This window comes from Pollicipes pollicipes, unplaced genomic scaffold (assembly GCF_011947565.3).
Source record: "Pollicipes pollicipes isolate AB1234 unplaced genomic scaffold, Ppol_2.1 Scaffold_3087;HRSCAF=3621_pilon_pilon_pilon, whole genome shotgun sequence".
Classification (NCBI taxonomy): domain Eukaryota; kingdom Metazoa; phylum Arthropoda; class Thecostraca; order Pollicipedomorpha; family Pollicipedidae; genus Pollicipes; species Pollicipes pollicipes.
The window spans coordinates 40099342-40113899 of NW_023596225.1; the positions used below are offsets into that span (position 1 = coordinate 40099342).

A 14558-nucleotide genomic window follows, 5' to 3' on the forward strand; every position below is an offset into this window, starting at 1 on the left:
GACGCTCGTCTACGGCTGGCGCCAGTGGGTGCTCGCCTACGGCTGACGCCCCAGCACGCTCGCCTACGGCTGACGTCACTGGGCGCTCGTCTAGGGATGACGTCACTGGACGCTCGTCTACGGCTGACGTCACTGGGTGCTCGCTTAAGGCTGACGTCATTGGGCGCCGCTTCAGAACAGCAGGTGAGCGTATCGGCTGAACGGCGCGCGGGCGAGCAACTCTACAATGCGTTTTGTGGCTCAGGCTTGGACGTGTCCGGTGTGTGGGTCATCCCGTCGGTGGCTACTTTCACTTTCCACTGGCTTTGGTCGGTCTGCCCGTATTCTGGTGCCAGCAGTGGAGCGCTCACAACTACAGCACATGTGCTCTGAATTATGGGATATATTTCATGTCAGACGCATCGGGGTATTCATATTCGAAGCACGTTCACCCGAGGATGTCATGGAAATGATCCGGAGGCGTACTAAGTTCCGAGACAAAACAGCTTACTGTTGACATTATTGCGACACATCTTCGGCTCGACACACCATTCAGTCACTTTCCAAAACGTAAGAGTCATTCAATGACGCCATATAAACCTCGTAAAAACCCTCATATGATAAGTACGCCCCAGCCGTGCAGGTCAGTTACGGCGTGAGCGGCGTGTGGGAAGCATGCGATCTTTTAGGTTGCTTTTCTTGTCGATGTGCTTCTCCTCATTGAAGTCTTACGTAGTTCTCCTTTCTTCATAATGCTGATTTATCTTCGCACTCCTCACTTCTGATTGCCGAACTGAAATCATCTCAGCGTGAGCCATAATGCATGTGGCGGCAACAAGCTCGTGCTAGCCTAGTAACCACACTTCCCCGCAACGGAGTCGAGGATACCACCGCTTACATATATGTATATATATATATATATATATATATATATATATATATATATATGTATACATATATGTACACACACACACACACATACACACACACATATATATATATATATATATATATATATATATATATTTATATATATATATATATATACATATATAAATTACAGATGGGCTAACGCAGACCAAAATGTCCAAAAAGCATGCGAGTGAACGGCAAAGCGCACCTCTGAGCATCGGTTACCTTTAAAAAAGTGCATGGCTCAAACAAAGCGCCCCACAGGCTACAACCTTCTCAACCATGAAGTGTCTAGATGAGACGGAGAGTCACGGGATCGCCGCCACTCACCGGTGGGCGGAAGAAACCCTGAGAGCTCGGCGGGAACCCCTGGGAGTTCGGCGAAAACCTCTGGGAGTCCGGCGAGAACTTCTGGGGGTTCGGCGAGAACCTCTGGGAGTTCGGCGAGAACTTCTGGCGATTCGACGAGAACTTCTGGGGGTTCGGCGGGAACCTCTGGGAGTTCGGGAAGAACCCAGGAGAGCTCGGCGAGAAGCCCGGGCTGGGTCTCGGCCTCAGGGGGCGGCCCCTCGCCGGGCCTCCGAGCCCGGGCCCGGACGGGCCGGGTCCCCCGAGAGACTTTTCCTCCACCGCCTCCACGTTGGCCCAGTACAGGGAGTATGACTGGAGCACGGTGGCGCTGTGGACAGGTCGGGTCATGTCGGGTCACACGTCCGCTCAGTACGGGTACGAGTCTGGGTCTACTTTTTGTGTTCTACTTGACTCGAGTTCAAGAAACCACCACATACTGCTGGAAAAATAATTTACGCCATTTACATGGCGTAGAACGCCACTCCAAGATGTATTCTGTCACGGTTACACTATTTATTTTGTCACGGGTGCACTATTTATTTTGTCACGGGTGCATTATTTATTTTGTCACGGGTGCATTATTTATTTTGTCACGGGTGCGCGCGTCACGGATGCATTATCGCAAAAGATGTTTGCAGACTTAGCAGTGAAAAATATGTCAAGTTTCCTTGCACATGCACCTGAGCACTGATTTCTCTGCTGATTTACCCCACGTTACTCTCATGGTTCGGGGCGCGCGACCCCATCCCCACTTCCCTCCCCCAACTGATGAGAAACTACAACCCTGAGAAATACACTCGTGAGATTTGTTCGTCGCTGCGTCTCCAAGCAGAGGAACCATATCAAAGAACGTTTCAATGCTGGTGTTATTCATAAGTTTGTCCATAATTGGCTTAAAGGCATGGGTTTACCAATGGTAGTTGATTGATTTCGCTTGAATTCAAGCATACGATATTTGATTGCCTTTTGGCTACAATAATTTGATGAAGTTTAATCATGACTTTTGTCGACGGATATTGACATAAAAAGCTAAAACACCACGCTTCATTCCATAGAACTCAAACAATGGCTATGCAATAACTTCACCATATATGACGCACGTGAGAAATATTTTCGGGTGTCCTACGTGCAATTTGTCGATAGTTTATAGATCATCGACAAAAAATCTGCAAGTTTATCGTTGTCCAATAAAAGTCAAAACGCTTTTCGAACCTTGACTCTAGTTGACGCTGTTCGCAAGTACCCACACGTTCGCCGTGAAACAGTGAGCGCCTAGCTATACCTGGCACGAACGCACGAAGCCGTTGCGCCCCCCCCCCCCCCCCCCTCCGCGACCCGTCACCTGCCAGCTGCTGAAGTTATATCGCCCCCTCCAACAATGAGCCGTCGTCCGGGCGGTACCGTGCGTCGGAATCAATGCTTGTGTGCATGGTCAGATGCTATGGCGACAGAGTCACGGCGCCGCGGCCCGTCGTAGCCGCTGAATATTTGATCGGTCCCTGACGCGGTAGGTGGCGCGCCATTTTTCGCCGGCCGACCCGCCACTGTCCACCAGCTTTTGCCGTCCGGCGCGTGCCCGTTGTGTCCTGCGGGCACGGCGGCGGGTGCTGCCCACCGGAGGTCACCGGCAGATGGCGCGACGGGCGTAGGGGCTACAGCTGCCATCGCAGGGCGCGGGTGGTGGCACAGTATTTGCGGCGAGCAATTGGTGCCGGCCAGGCCTTAGACGAAAAGTTGGTCAACTTAACTGTATCAAAGTAAAGCGTGCTGGCTTTGCACACCGTAAAACAAACATGTCCTGTTTTATAAGTTGTACATGATTCACCGCAAAATTAGCATTTCGCGTGGCAGATGTTCACTCACTCAATATCCCTGTTTCAAGTTATAAAGTGATGGTGACCACGTGCTAGGAAAAAGTGCAAAAAAGCACAAAAAGAAGATCCAGTATATGCCGTTAATGAAATCGAAGAGAACTAAGATATTGGCTGGAATTATTGCCTGGAACTTGTACGCGTCCACATGGTGTACTTTGTCATGTACGTTGCACAAGTAGATATTATATAGCAAACTTCTTTTTCAGGCGACATATCTGCAATGGTATATCATTGTCCAGTTATTATAGCTTGAGCTCGTGTTTATGAATGAGCCAGCCAGCAGCGGGCTTTGGGATTTGGAATTTTGTGAGCGAACCAATTGGAACCGGATACCAGAATCTGGTGTACATGGAAAAACCAATGGTAACCAGGAACTAGGCTCTGGTTTTTGTGAGGGAACCAGTGGGAACCAGGAACCAGGTACTGGCGTTTGTGATAGAGCCAGCGGGAGCCAAGGACCAAGATCTGGTGTTATGAACGAACCAATGGATACCAAGGCCCCATATGTTGTGTTTGTAAAGGGATTGGTGACAACCATGGACCAGAGTCGGATATCTGCAAAACAGCCAAAGCATCCACGAACCAGGGGCTGGCGTTTATGAGAAAACAGACAAAACCAGGATACACAGGCTTGTTTACATGGCAGGAAGTGGGAACCAAGAATTAGCATTAGAAATCAGACACATGTCTGGTCTTCAACAGCACACTTCCGAGAACTGCACGACAGACAGAGCGCGGTTTGAGCGTTTGACCAACTGAGGCCGCGTTTCCTATCCCAACTCGGACATTTCACGCAGAGGAACGATTATCATCAATTCTTCGCGCGCATTTCTCTCATATTGCTGCATTCCCAATACAGCAAGATAGGAAAAAGTGGATTTTGATAAGCAGAGACAGCTGTAAGCTGCGAGCGCATTGCTGCTGGGCATACCATGCTGAATTCAGAGAATGGGTATTCTACTTTTGGGGAGGGGGCTTTCTCATTGCTTTCCCCGCCCCCATGTCAGTCTAACGAATTCCAAATTCGCTTAAAGCGCCAGACCCAGTGCTTCTCGAAGCCCGTCCTTCGATTTTCCAATGAGCTTGATGCCGCTTGGCTGTTGACTCTCTGGGCAGTGTCGGGGGGGGGGGGGGGGGGGCGCACACACCTAGCACCCCGGGGGGGGGGGGAGGCACTCCATCCCCTTCCACCATCTGGCCAATATTTTTGCCATGTATTGATGTCTACGTGAATCGATGTCGACAGTAAAAATTTCAGGTTGACTCGTAAAAATGGAAGCAGCGAGACCACGCAATATGTTTTACGACTTGTGAGAAATTGTGTGCACCTGCCGTACGTGAGGCTGGCTATTAGTCTGCCTACGCCCCTGTGTGCCTCTCGTGTGCTAACAACGAGTTACAGCGTGTCCCGAGCCAGAAAGTGTCTTTTGAGACATTAATAACGTCGTGTGGTCATCTGTCATTATCCGACTATTATTTCTTGCGCGCTGGTGGTGTGTAATCTTTCATTCGATAGAAAGCGCGCCTTGTCAGCCATTGGCGGAACACGCGCTGGTAAGGGCATCGTATTTACGAGGATATCGTGTCCCAATTTTCCAGCACTTCGAGACATTTTAAGTCTCGACAAATCCTTGTCGCCATTCAGGGTGTTGTCTGGAGAAGCGAACATAGAGGCGAGATCGAGACCTCATCCGGAATAAGAATCGGTTTGTTCAAAATAACGGACCTTCAGTACACCAAGATTCGAGTGACTTTAACATTTAACTTCTCCTGGTCCTTTAGACATGCCTATTTTTTCAGGACAGTAACTTAAGTGCTGATTGTATGATGTTATTTTGAGTAATAATCTATTCATATTGTGAGGTGCCTTGACGTTTTAAAGCGGTGTGTCAGGGCAGGTCACGGCCACCGCCTTGTAAACTCGGGATAATGAGCGCCGAGTTGGAATGTTAAGTTTTCTAAGACAAACTATGGCTAATAACCGTATGATATCGTCATTCCCAGCACCGCCTGGTGTAAAGAAAACCGGTCATTTTCAAATCAGGCAAACCTTGATCGCTTATGTTAAGCACATTCTTGACACCTTCCAGATCGGGGCCGCGACTTTTTCCCCAAGCTCGGTGAAAACTCGCGAAACGGGCGTTCACTTGGTATCCATGCCCTGACAGATCGCCCGATTGCGTATTCTCTTCTTTTCCACACCCCTGACTGTATACTCACTGAGTGGCCGCATCCTCGTGTCCTTCCCAGGTGACGGTGATGCCCGTCTTCCGACCCTAGTCATGTCCCAGACTGTACTCACTAGATGGCCACATCATGAGGGTAATGCCCGTATTCCGACCCTAGTCATATCCCAGACTGTACTCACCAGATGGCCACATCACGAGGGTAATGCCCGTATTCCGACCCTAGTCATGTCCCAGACTGTACTCACCAGATGGCCACATCACGAGGGTAATGCCCGTATTCCGACCCTAGTCATGTCCCAGACTGTACTCACCAGATGGCCACATCACGAGGGTAATGCCCGTCTTCCGACCCTAGTCATGTCCCAGACTGTACTCACTAGATGGCCACATCATGAGGGTAATGCCCGTATTCCGACCCTAGTCATGTCCCAGACTGTACTCACTAGATGGCCACATCATGAGGGTAATGCCCGTATTCCGACCCTAGTCATGTCCCAGACTGTACTCACCAGATGGCCACATCACGAGGGTAATGCCCGTATTCCGACCCTAGTCATGTCCCAGACTGTACCCACCAGATGGCCACACCACGAGGGTAATGCCCGTCTTCCGACCCTAGTCATGTCCCAGACTGTACTCACTAGATGGCCACACCACGAGGGTAATGCCCGTATTCCGACCCTAGTGATGTCCCAGACCGTACTCACTAGATAGCCACATCGCCGCGTCCCTCCCAGGTGACGGCGATGCTGGTCTTCTTGTTCCGATCGCCGTGCGTGACGGCAGCACACTCGGGCAGCTGCTTCACGTTTTCCACCTCCCGCCACTTGCCCTGGTCGCGCGCGGCGCGCCCCGTGGCCGGGTCACGCGCCTGGATCATGAAGCCCTTTATGTAGGCGCCTCCCACCGCGTGGATGGACACTGTGGGGAGACGTCGGCTGGTGAGAGCGCTGCAGTCGGATGAGGACCGACACAGGTGCCGGCCCAAGACACGGGTGCCGGCCCAAGACACAGGTGCCGGCCCAAGACACAGGTGCCGGCCAAAGACTCGCTTCTGTCAGGGGGGGGGGGGGGGCGGATGACGGCTGGTGAAAGTGCTGCAGCCGGGTGAAGACTGACAGATGCCATCTAAATCTCGCCACTGTGAGGGGGAGGGGGGGGGGGGGGCGGAGGGCGGATGACGGCTGGTGAAAGTGCTGTAGTCGGGTGAGGACCAACACAGGTGCCGGTTCAAGACACAGGTGCCGGCTCAAGACTCGTCTTGGCACTTGACGAATGTCGGAACTGTGCGTTTCCCTGACGACGACTTCTCTTGGCGCTTTCAGTGTTCCATAAGTTCGACGAGTGTAATGCATAAAGGCATACCGTTTGCAACACGTAATAATGCCGGGGGGCAATGCACGCTAATAATGCCAGAATCGGTCGACTCTGTCTCGGGGGATCACCTTGCTGGTGATCTCATCCTCATGGTCGCACGAAATTAATCTTAATGTTTTTTCATGTCCTCACAATCAATCGATATGCTGCCCTGCGTGTAATTACCTGATTTCGGTGCCATAGGGAATGGGGTCAGCGTGACGAACGTCAGGAGTGAGCTCATTGATCTGGGGGCGTCACGCATGGTAAGACATGACAACGGCACTGGGCACGAGGCGCTACACTGGTCAATAAATCATCAAAGAGGAAACAGTAACACCACAGCCAAAGAGCGCGGGTGAGGGTAAAATCAGTTATTAAGGAAGCCTTTCCCCATACTGATGCTACTTTTTGTTTTCTCCCAACTCGCATTTGCGGTTCACGGTCGCGTCCAGCTCTCGCTCTCCTCTGACTTCCGGGCGCTCTTCAAATCTTGAACATTTTTTCGGCCGGCCAGGCATGGCTTAGCCATGGGGCACAAGTATCGAATTACCAGGCCCACGTCTCCGACATGCGCGTGCTCGCGTCCGCCGGCACGTGCCGCTGGCGTCAGCGCGAGACAGCTCCAACAGATCACCTCCGAAGATCACCAGTCAACCGAACAAGGAACAAACGGCCCCCACGTGTCCCCCAACTCCTCCACGCACGCCGCCGGAGGACGGGTCCTCCCATCAACATCACATTTGCAGAGGGCACCCGTCCTGAGCGGCTGAATTCTGCAGGCGGTTGTCCCCACGGCCCAGGCGGGCGACGAGCTGGCCGGCGCCGGCCGGCCTCAATGTTGCACGCGACCGGGGCGGCCGGCCGGGCCGCCGGCCGTCTCCCCGTCTGGCCGCTCCCGGGACGGCCACAGGTCAGCCAGCAGGTGGACACGCCCGGCTGCATTATTGACCTTGGCGGGTCCGCAGGTGAACCTCGCCAGGGTCGGCACGAGCGGGCGCACCGTGGAGGAGGCGAGGCCCCGTCTATGCGCAGCCGTTAGGGCAAACGATGGGTCGGCTCAGCTGCGGCACTGCACGTGGGGGATATTGGACCGGCGTAACGTGGCTATTCATCTGCCGTCTTTCATCTGGATGTCATCTGAGAGGCGTATGTCATGTTGTAGACACCACTTCCACCGCGATGCCACGTAAACATATTAATGCATCGGGTTGGTAATGAGTCAGATTGAGTCGACAGCATTCGCTGATCAATGCCGTGCAATGTGTCTGCGTTTTCTTTGCAATCCATCTAAATCTGAACCCTATGCTTTTTATCCGCTCGCGCACAGGGAGGAGGACGGGAGTGGTGCAGTCGCTCCGTTTTTCCGAAAAGTGGTTGTCGAGCCATTCCACACATTTCAATGAGCTTCATACCGTTTTAACCAGGCGTTCAAGCTGGTCAGGTTCATGTCAAGTAAAAGTCTGCAGAACTCCTCAAAGTACTAAACATACATTAACGGCGCATAAATACCACCACCATACTTGGAGGTCGTTATTCCATCCAAAGAAAAAGACATGGGCTGTTATGGAATGATCTCAGGCGACTTCTTCCTGCCCATTTGAAGTCAGTGACGGCATACTCTGCATTGTACCAGCCTAGTTCACGGAAGTAACGGAAACGTGCCGATGATAAAAACGTGATTTGATCTCATCTAACTTGACCTGACAGAGCATTTGTAAGACCTATTATAAAATGATCCCATGGCGGTCGTAAATCACGGGTGTGGCTTCAGCTATGTATTTCAATGTACTGTCTGGTACGTCGGGTGTTGGACGAGTGAGAGGCCTCCTGTTCACAATATGGAAAGCGACGAAATATCGTGCGGCGGCACCGGGGTTAAATGCAGTTCGAGTGCTAATCCTGGCATTATCACCGTAAGTCATACGCGTACAGTGGCATAGGGTCTTTACATAAAAGTCCATAATTTAGTTGTTCATCAAACTAAAGCGGCCTCGATCCCTTACGCGGCAAACACACACACACACACACACACACACACACACACACACACACACACACACACACACACACACACACACACACACACACACCCCACACACACACACACACACACACACACACACACACACACACACATATATATATATATATATATATATATATATATATATATATATATATATATATATATATATATATATATATATATATAGATATAGATATAGATATAGATATAGATATAGATATATATATGTATATATATGTATATATATATATATATATATATATATATATATATATATATATATATATATATATATATATATATATATATATATATATATAGTTGATAGGCTAAGTCGATGTGAACAACTATAACAACTTGCCTGCTCTTTCGCTGACAAAAGTTTTGACATTTGAAGTTCTGCAGCGAGGTCTCTGCTAATCAGGCCTGCCGCTGATCAGCCGCATATGAAACTAAAATGTTTGGCTCGTTGTTGAAAAAATGTGCCTCAAAGCTTGCTGGTAGGCCCGACTCCTTCAGCATGGTATCACTGAGAACTTGGGGAATGTAACCAACGGAACAAAACGCGTTGGGACGTCGAAAATACCAGCTACAGCTCTTCACTGCACACCCTATGCGGAAGCAAAGGAGTTACTCCTCGTGAAAGCCGCAGACCGCACCTTATCTTTGCTCGCCGGAACGGTGAGCACCACCCGTCACAGCACTTGCGATCAGCATTCGAGGCGGCATTCGGCAGTGTGCCATCTTGCAACGCAATCCGTTGTGAAACCTGGGCTCATGCCAGCGGGGCTGCGAGTCATGCAGCGCAGGGATGTCGGCACCCACGTAGATGGAATGAACCTCGTGCTTGTACTCTGCGACACGAGAAAAACAAGGCAAGCTGACGCGTAAAAACTTGTCTTGTTTCGTGCTAATACTCACTGATGTTATCGGTGACCGACTCTCTCCCTCTTGGCGTCTGCAAAAACGGCGTACTTCCCGATAAAACAATGGGCTGAATTTGCATAGCCCTATCTTCACTAGACGACCTTAACCTGCCAGTAGCATTAAGCATACCTTCTGTCGTCAGACTGACGAGTTTGGGACACCTCCGAAGAGGCATGGGGCTGAGGACGCCACGGCAGGCCTTTCACACGACTTTGCAATATAAACATTGCCTAAGTTATAACGAAGTTTGCATTGCGTTGGCGTCTGTTTGAATGTGATTCGGTGTGCAGCCAGAGCAACTCTTCATGACCTTAGTGAATGGCCTGCATATGAATAGAGCCGCTCACACCATGTGGTCACGTGCAGACCCTTATACCAAGCCAAAGTTTTCCGTCGATCGCCATCGTGGCTCCGACGCCAGCGTAACGCCCCAACGAAACAATGCAACGGCGCGCGCGTGACCGCCCCATTCGGCCCCCGCTGGGACATGCCATGACTCAGGACACGCCTAATGTGACAGCGGCTTGGCCAGCGCCGATTTCCTGCTGCGCGCCGATCTGATAGGCAGGTAGCAGCACACGTGCTGTTGCATGAACCCTTTTATGCAGGTGCATACGTACAAACAATATTGGGCTTTCTGCAGACATTGCATTGTGCATATGAGATGAAACAGATAGGAGACCGCCGTTCGACTCGTTTGCAGGCCTGTCCGGACTTTCCTGGAGCTGGTTTTCCTACTCGGGGCAGCCCAGCGCGTCAGTCATTGGGTGGGGTCTCGTAACGTGGCCGGAAGAGGTGGGGAAGGACAGTAACTGGCCCTGACGGCAGTGGTGACCTGACGGCTGCATATACTCTCGTGGGTTAAGTTCAAGGTTGGGCGATGTGCTGAGCCGAGCGCCGTTTTAAATCGAGAAGCGTTTATTTCGCGTAGACAGAGAGAAAAGACGATAGGAGAGGTGTCGATGGGTTCGATGCAGTAAGTCCACGGACACCGACAAATGGGAAGTAACGGGCCGGATTATGCACCTATTTGGGGAAAATAGAGGTGTGAGTGTGTGTGTCGATGCTAATTTCAATACACGTCGCGGAGATGCCTCAAGCATGGCTCTAGTTTGGTTGGGATTCGAGCCGTTTCAGCCAGCGATGCTCATTTCAGGACCAGCCTTCTCTAGAGCACGCGGCCGCTTGCGCGGGCCCCAGCCAGGAGGGCACTGAAGACCGCTCCGGGCTGATGCATGCAGCCTGCATCGATGAGACGGGGGCCGCAGGGAGTCAGGATGCTGAACTGCTGGTTGTGTCGCTTTCTCTCATAGCTGCTCCAGTTACCGTTAATTTAAAGCAGAAACAGTAGCTTATTTAGGAATCAAGTTTTCACGATAATCTACAGCCAATGCCTCGGAAAAGGGTGAGCGGGTTGGTAGTAACGAGTGGATGGGAGTGATAAGAAATGGGCAGCAAGTGAGTTTGGTTATGACCCCACTATTTCACGCACTAATAGCACATGTAACAGTACGTGTGTTACGCGACGACACATGTAAGCGAAGTAATGAAAATTGATTAATGCCCTGTAATGACTGTGCCGGCACCTCCCACACCCTGTAGACAACTAATTTGCTTATTTGGGGGCGGGCGTCGGCTTTCTCAGTAATGACATCAGTGTCTTCCTTTGCCCACGACAACATGATATTGCACTAGGCACATATTGATTCGTCATGCGCTAACCTGGGTGACAATGTTCCTTGTACTGGCAGTCACCATACATGACACTGACTCATTTATTTTGATTTCCAGTTTCCAGTTCTTGCTAACCACCTTTGACTAATATCGGTCATTACTTAGCACCGCAAACTTCGAGGATCCTCACATCGTGTCTCTTGCTCTACACGCATTTAGCCGTGGTTACGTGCTTTATTCCACTTTTCATAGCAGGTAGTAGGGGGTTCAATATTACATTTATCACGCGGGCATCAACGTATGGTGCTTTGTGTGGGACACTAATTGCATAGGACGGGGAAGGAAGTAAGGGGAAGGAAGTAAGATGCTCATAGGTGGTGGGTAGGCAGAAAAAGCAGCACCCCATTTCCCGATTGTCTTCCTTCCGACATTCTTCGCAATTTTGCTTTACTTTATCGTGTTGCATTTATCTGGTCATTCCACATGAATCGGGCCATCCTCGGACCTTTGTCAACAGGTGTGTCAACATTCACAAATCGTCAATCAGAAGTACACGTCACAAGGTGGCATCTATGAGGGGTTGAAATGTCGGAAAAAGCACGTCCGTAATATCTTTGCTGATGATCGGCTCCTCCTAAGTACGACCAGTTCGTCGAGCATCTCCTCGCTTGCCGTGATTGTTTCGGGGCAAACGAAGTATAACGATGATAAGATGCAGAGGTAAACGATACAGAGATAACGATTGGGTTGTCATGTACTGCGCTCAGTGTTTTGATAGTGTAAGAAAACTGTGGAAGTAAGGTCAGGCTCTCCGTAGTCCAGCCTTTGTGTGAAGGCACGTACAGAAAACTCGACGATGCTTTTGCGGATTAAGCCAGCTTAACTGTCGTAGAAAATCCAACACATGGTCAAGTTTCCATGGCCTGGATTTCACCCTGCTGCAACGTTTGAAAAACTTACCTCAAGTAACCATACCTGTTTAAACTAGAATTCAAAAGACGACACTTCAACCTGCAAGAGTCGGCAAGGCTGCAATCTGGCAAGGGTGGGACGGTTGCCGCTCCAGTAAAACCCATGTGCAGTAACGGTCATGTCGGAAGGCAAACGCGTCAATGATGCACTGCTGATCTACAATGCAGACTGCACAGTGCAGATGCACTGCAGATGCACGATGCAGGACAGGCAGCGTGTCAATGGTGCTTCGGAGAGCGAACGCGATTCCAAACTGGCGATTAGAAGTTGATGTTTTGATATCCTTATGACGCTTGAGTTGGCATGGTTCACGTGCAGCTCCCAGGACCGTAAGACCCAGAATCACGCCTTACTTGTTTACACTTTCTGTACATTATAGTATCTCCTCTCAAAACGGGACGGTGGGTGACCAAGTGCTGGCTGCGTTGGCGCCTGTCTCCACAGAGCAAACGTGCCGTTACACCAACGTGGATCGCGATGCCACGCCGTAGGTACCACGCGTACACCGTGTCCAGGGCCGTCTCCAACGATTGCCGCAGATCTGACAGCCTGCTCCGCGTGCAGTGAGGGTGACGGGCGCACCGTCAGCGTAAGAGGTTACGTTGACACGGAAGCCGTTAAGATCAGGCGGTATTATGACAAGGGTGAGGTCATTGCTGGTTATGTTATGAAACAAAGGGACGAAACAGAAGCCGTGAAAAGTAGCAAAATGATGATGCCTTCAGGACTAAACAGCATTTGCAATCTTACTCTCTGCGTGCGACCTTTCAGATAGATCTCAAATCATCCGACGGATGACTGTAACAACCGGAAATTTGTGACCCGGATAAAATGGCGCGCATCAAAAGAGCGGCTTAAACCTATCAGTGTGAGAAGTGCTACTTCGGATTGGTTCACGTTGCGCAAGATTGCTCCAGAACAGTTTGAGGGGCGGTACATGTCGGCTGGTTTTCTCGGGTCTTTGCTGCTCAACGATGAAAAGGCCCAGGTGCTGCGGATGAGACGTGACTCCCTGGCGAACGGCCTTCGTCATAAATTAACACATGGCTGGAGCCAGTGTGAGTGACTTTAAAGTTCCACGCTCCTGACGGGTCGTTCTTTTTAGGAATCGATATCCCATCGACACTTTCCAGCTGGCAGACACGGTTTCCGGGACGTTGCTGATGCGGAGTAACGCTCGACCAATGACGCCGAAGCGGAGTTTCAAGGTTTCAAGTTGTTTGTCACCTTTCGCACCGAAAAATAGACACGCTGAAGCCTGAAACTGAAGCCGGTGACGGATGTTCCCTGTTCTGGGTCCCGACTGATGGAAATCCTTGATAACTTTGTCCCGGGCTGCTGTGCCGATGAAGGTGAAATAGGCATTTAGTTTGTCCGGTTCAAGATACTGAGGTTGAGTGGGTTGGCCCCGTTTGCGTGCTTTCAGACTAGTTGGAAGTGCGATATAAAATCGATGGAACGACACTATTCATGCGCCACATGCCTACATTTCGAATGTCCGTTCTGACGGCTCGCTTAATTGCAATGTTCGGTTGCTTATGCATCTCAAGGTCACAGATCTTGTGGGATCTATGCGTTGACAGATAACTTCTGTAGTCTTGTCACCGATAAATGAAGGCGGTGAGCTGTGAGTGAGTTGGTCGAGCTGCATGGGCTAGCCTTATAGTGCGACCCCAGCATCATTCAGGGTTGGCCGACACCCTCACAGCAGCCGGGTCAACTGCTCTCAGGTCCAGGCAAGCGCTGTCGAACAACACTGCCCTGCAGCCTCCCACGCACGCGCCGCGGCGTCAGCTTTCGAGACGGCCTCGCCGGTCCGGCTGCCGTCGGGCCGGGGCGGCGCCCTCACCTTCGACCCTGTCGCGGCGCGTCCGGCGGGTGACGACGAACGGGCTGGAGCCGGGGTCATCCGAGCGCGAGTTGCCGTGGTTGGGCGTCATGCCCCTCAGGCAGGCCTCGACAGGCGCGCCGCTCGGGAACGCCTGCAGACACGCCGCACATGCGGCCAACACCAGCAGCAGGCAGCGCACGCGGAGCATGGCGTCACGTGGCGGCTCGGAGCGACGACGGGGAGACACTGAGCGCGGCCGGCAGCGGCAGCGGCCCTCCTGCCGCCGCTCGCTGGGCGGGGTCCCCCGCTCCCGCTCCCGCCCCGCTCCCGCTCCGCCCCGCGGGGCGGGCCGGCGCTGGCTGCAGGGCGCACTGGAGCGGGGCAGGTGCAGTGGGGCGGGCCGTCACGCGAGGCGACGTGGCCCGCCGCCGGAGGCGACCAGCCGTCGGGTGGCGGTTCCCATC

The 14558-nt window shown here is 51.6% G+C and overlaps 1 protein-coding gene across 1 annotated transcript; it reads right to left on the bottom strand.

The window, feature by feature from the left end:
* Positions 1-382: 382 nt before the first annotated feature.
* On the bottom strand, positions 383-14325 carry LOC119089732 (putative defense protein 3). The gene is made up of 4 exons (XM_037212544.1): positions 14113-14325; positions 6013-6226; positions 1222-1570; positions 383-772 (listed from the first exon to the last, which is right to left on the bottom strand). Exons 1-4 carry the CDS (start codon positions 14300-14302, stop codon positions 755-757), a joined length of 771 nt encoding a protein of 256 aa, XP_037068439.1. The 5' UTR covers positions 14303-14325; the 3' UTR covers positions 383-754.
* Between the last annotated feature and the right edge of the window lie 233 nt (positions 14326-14558).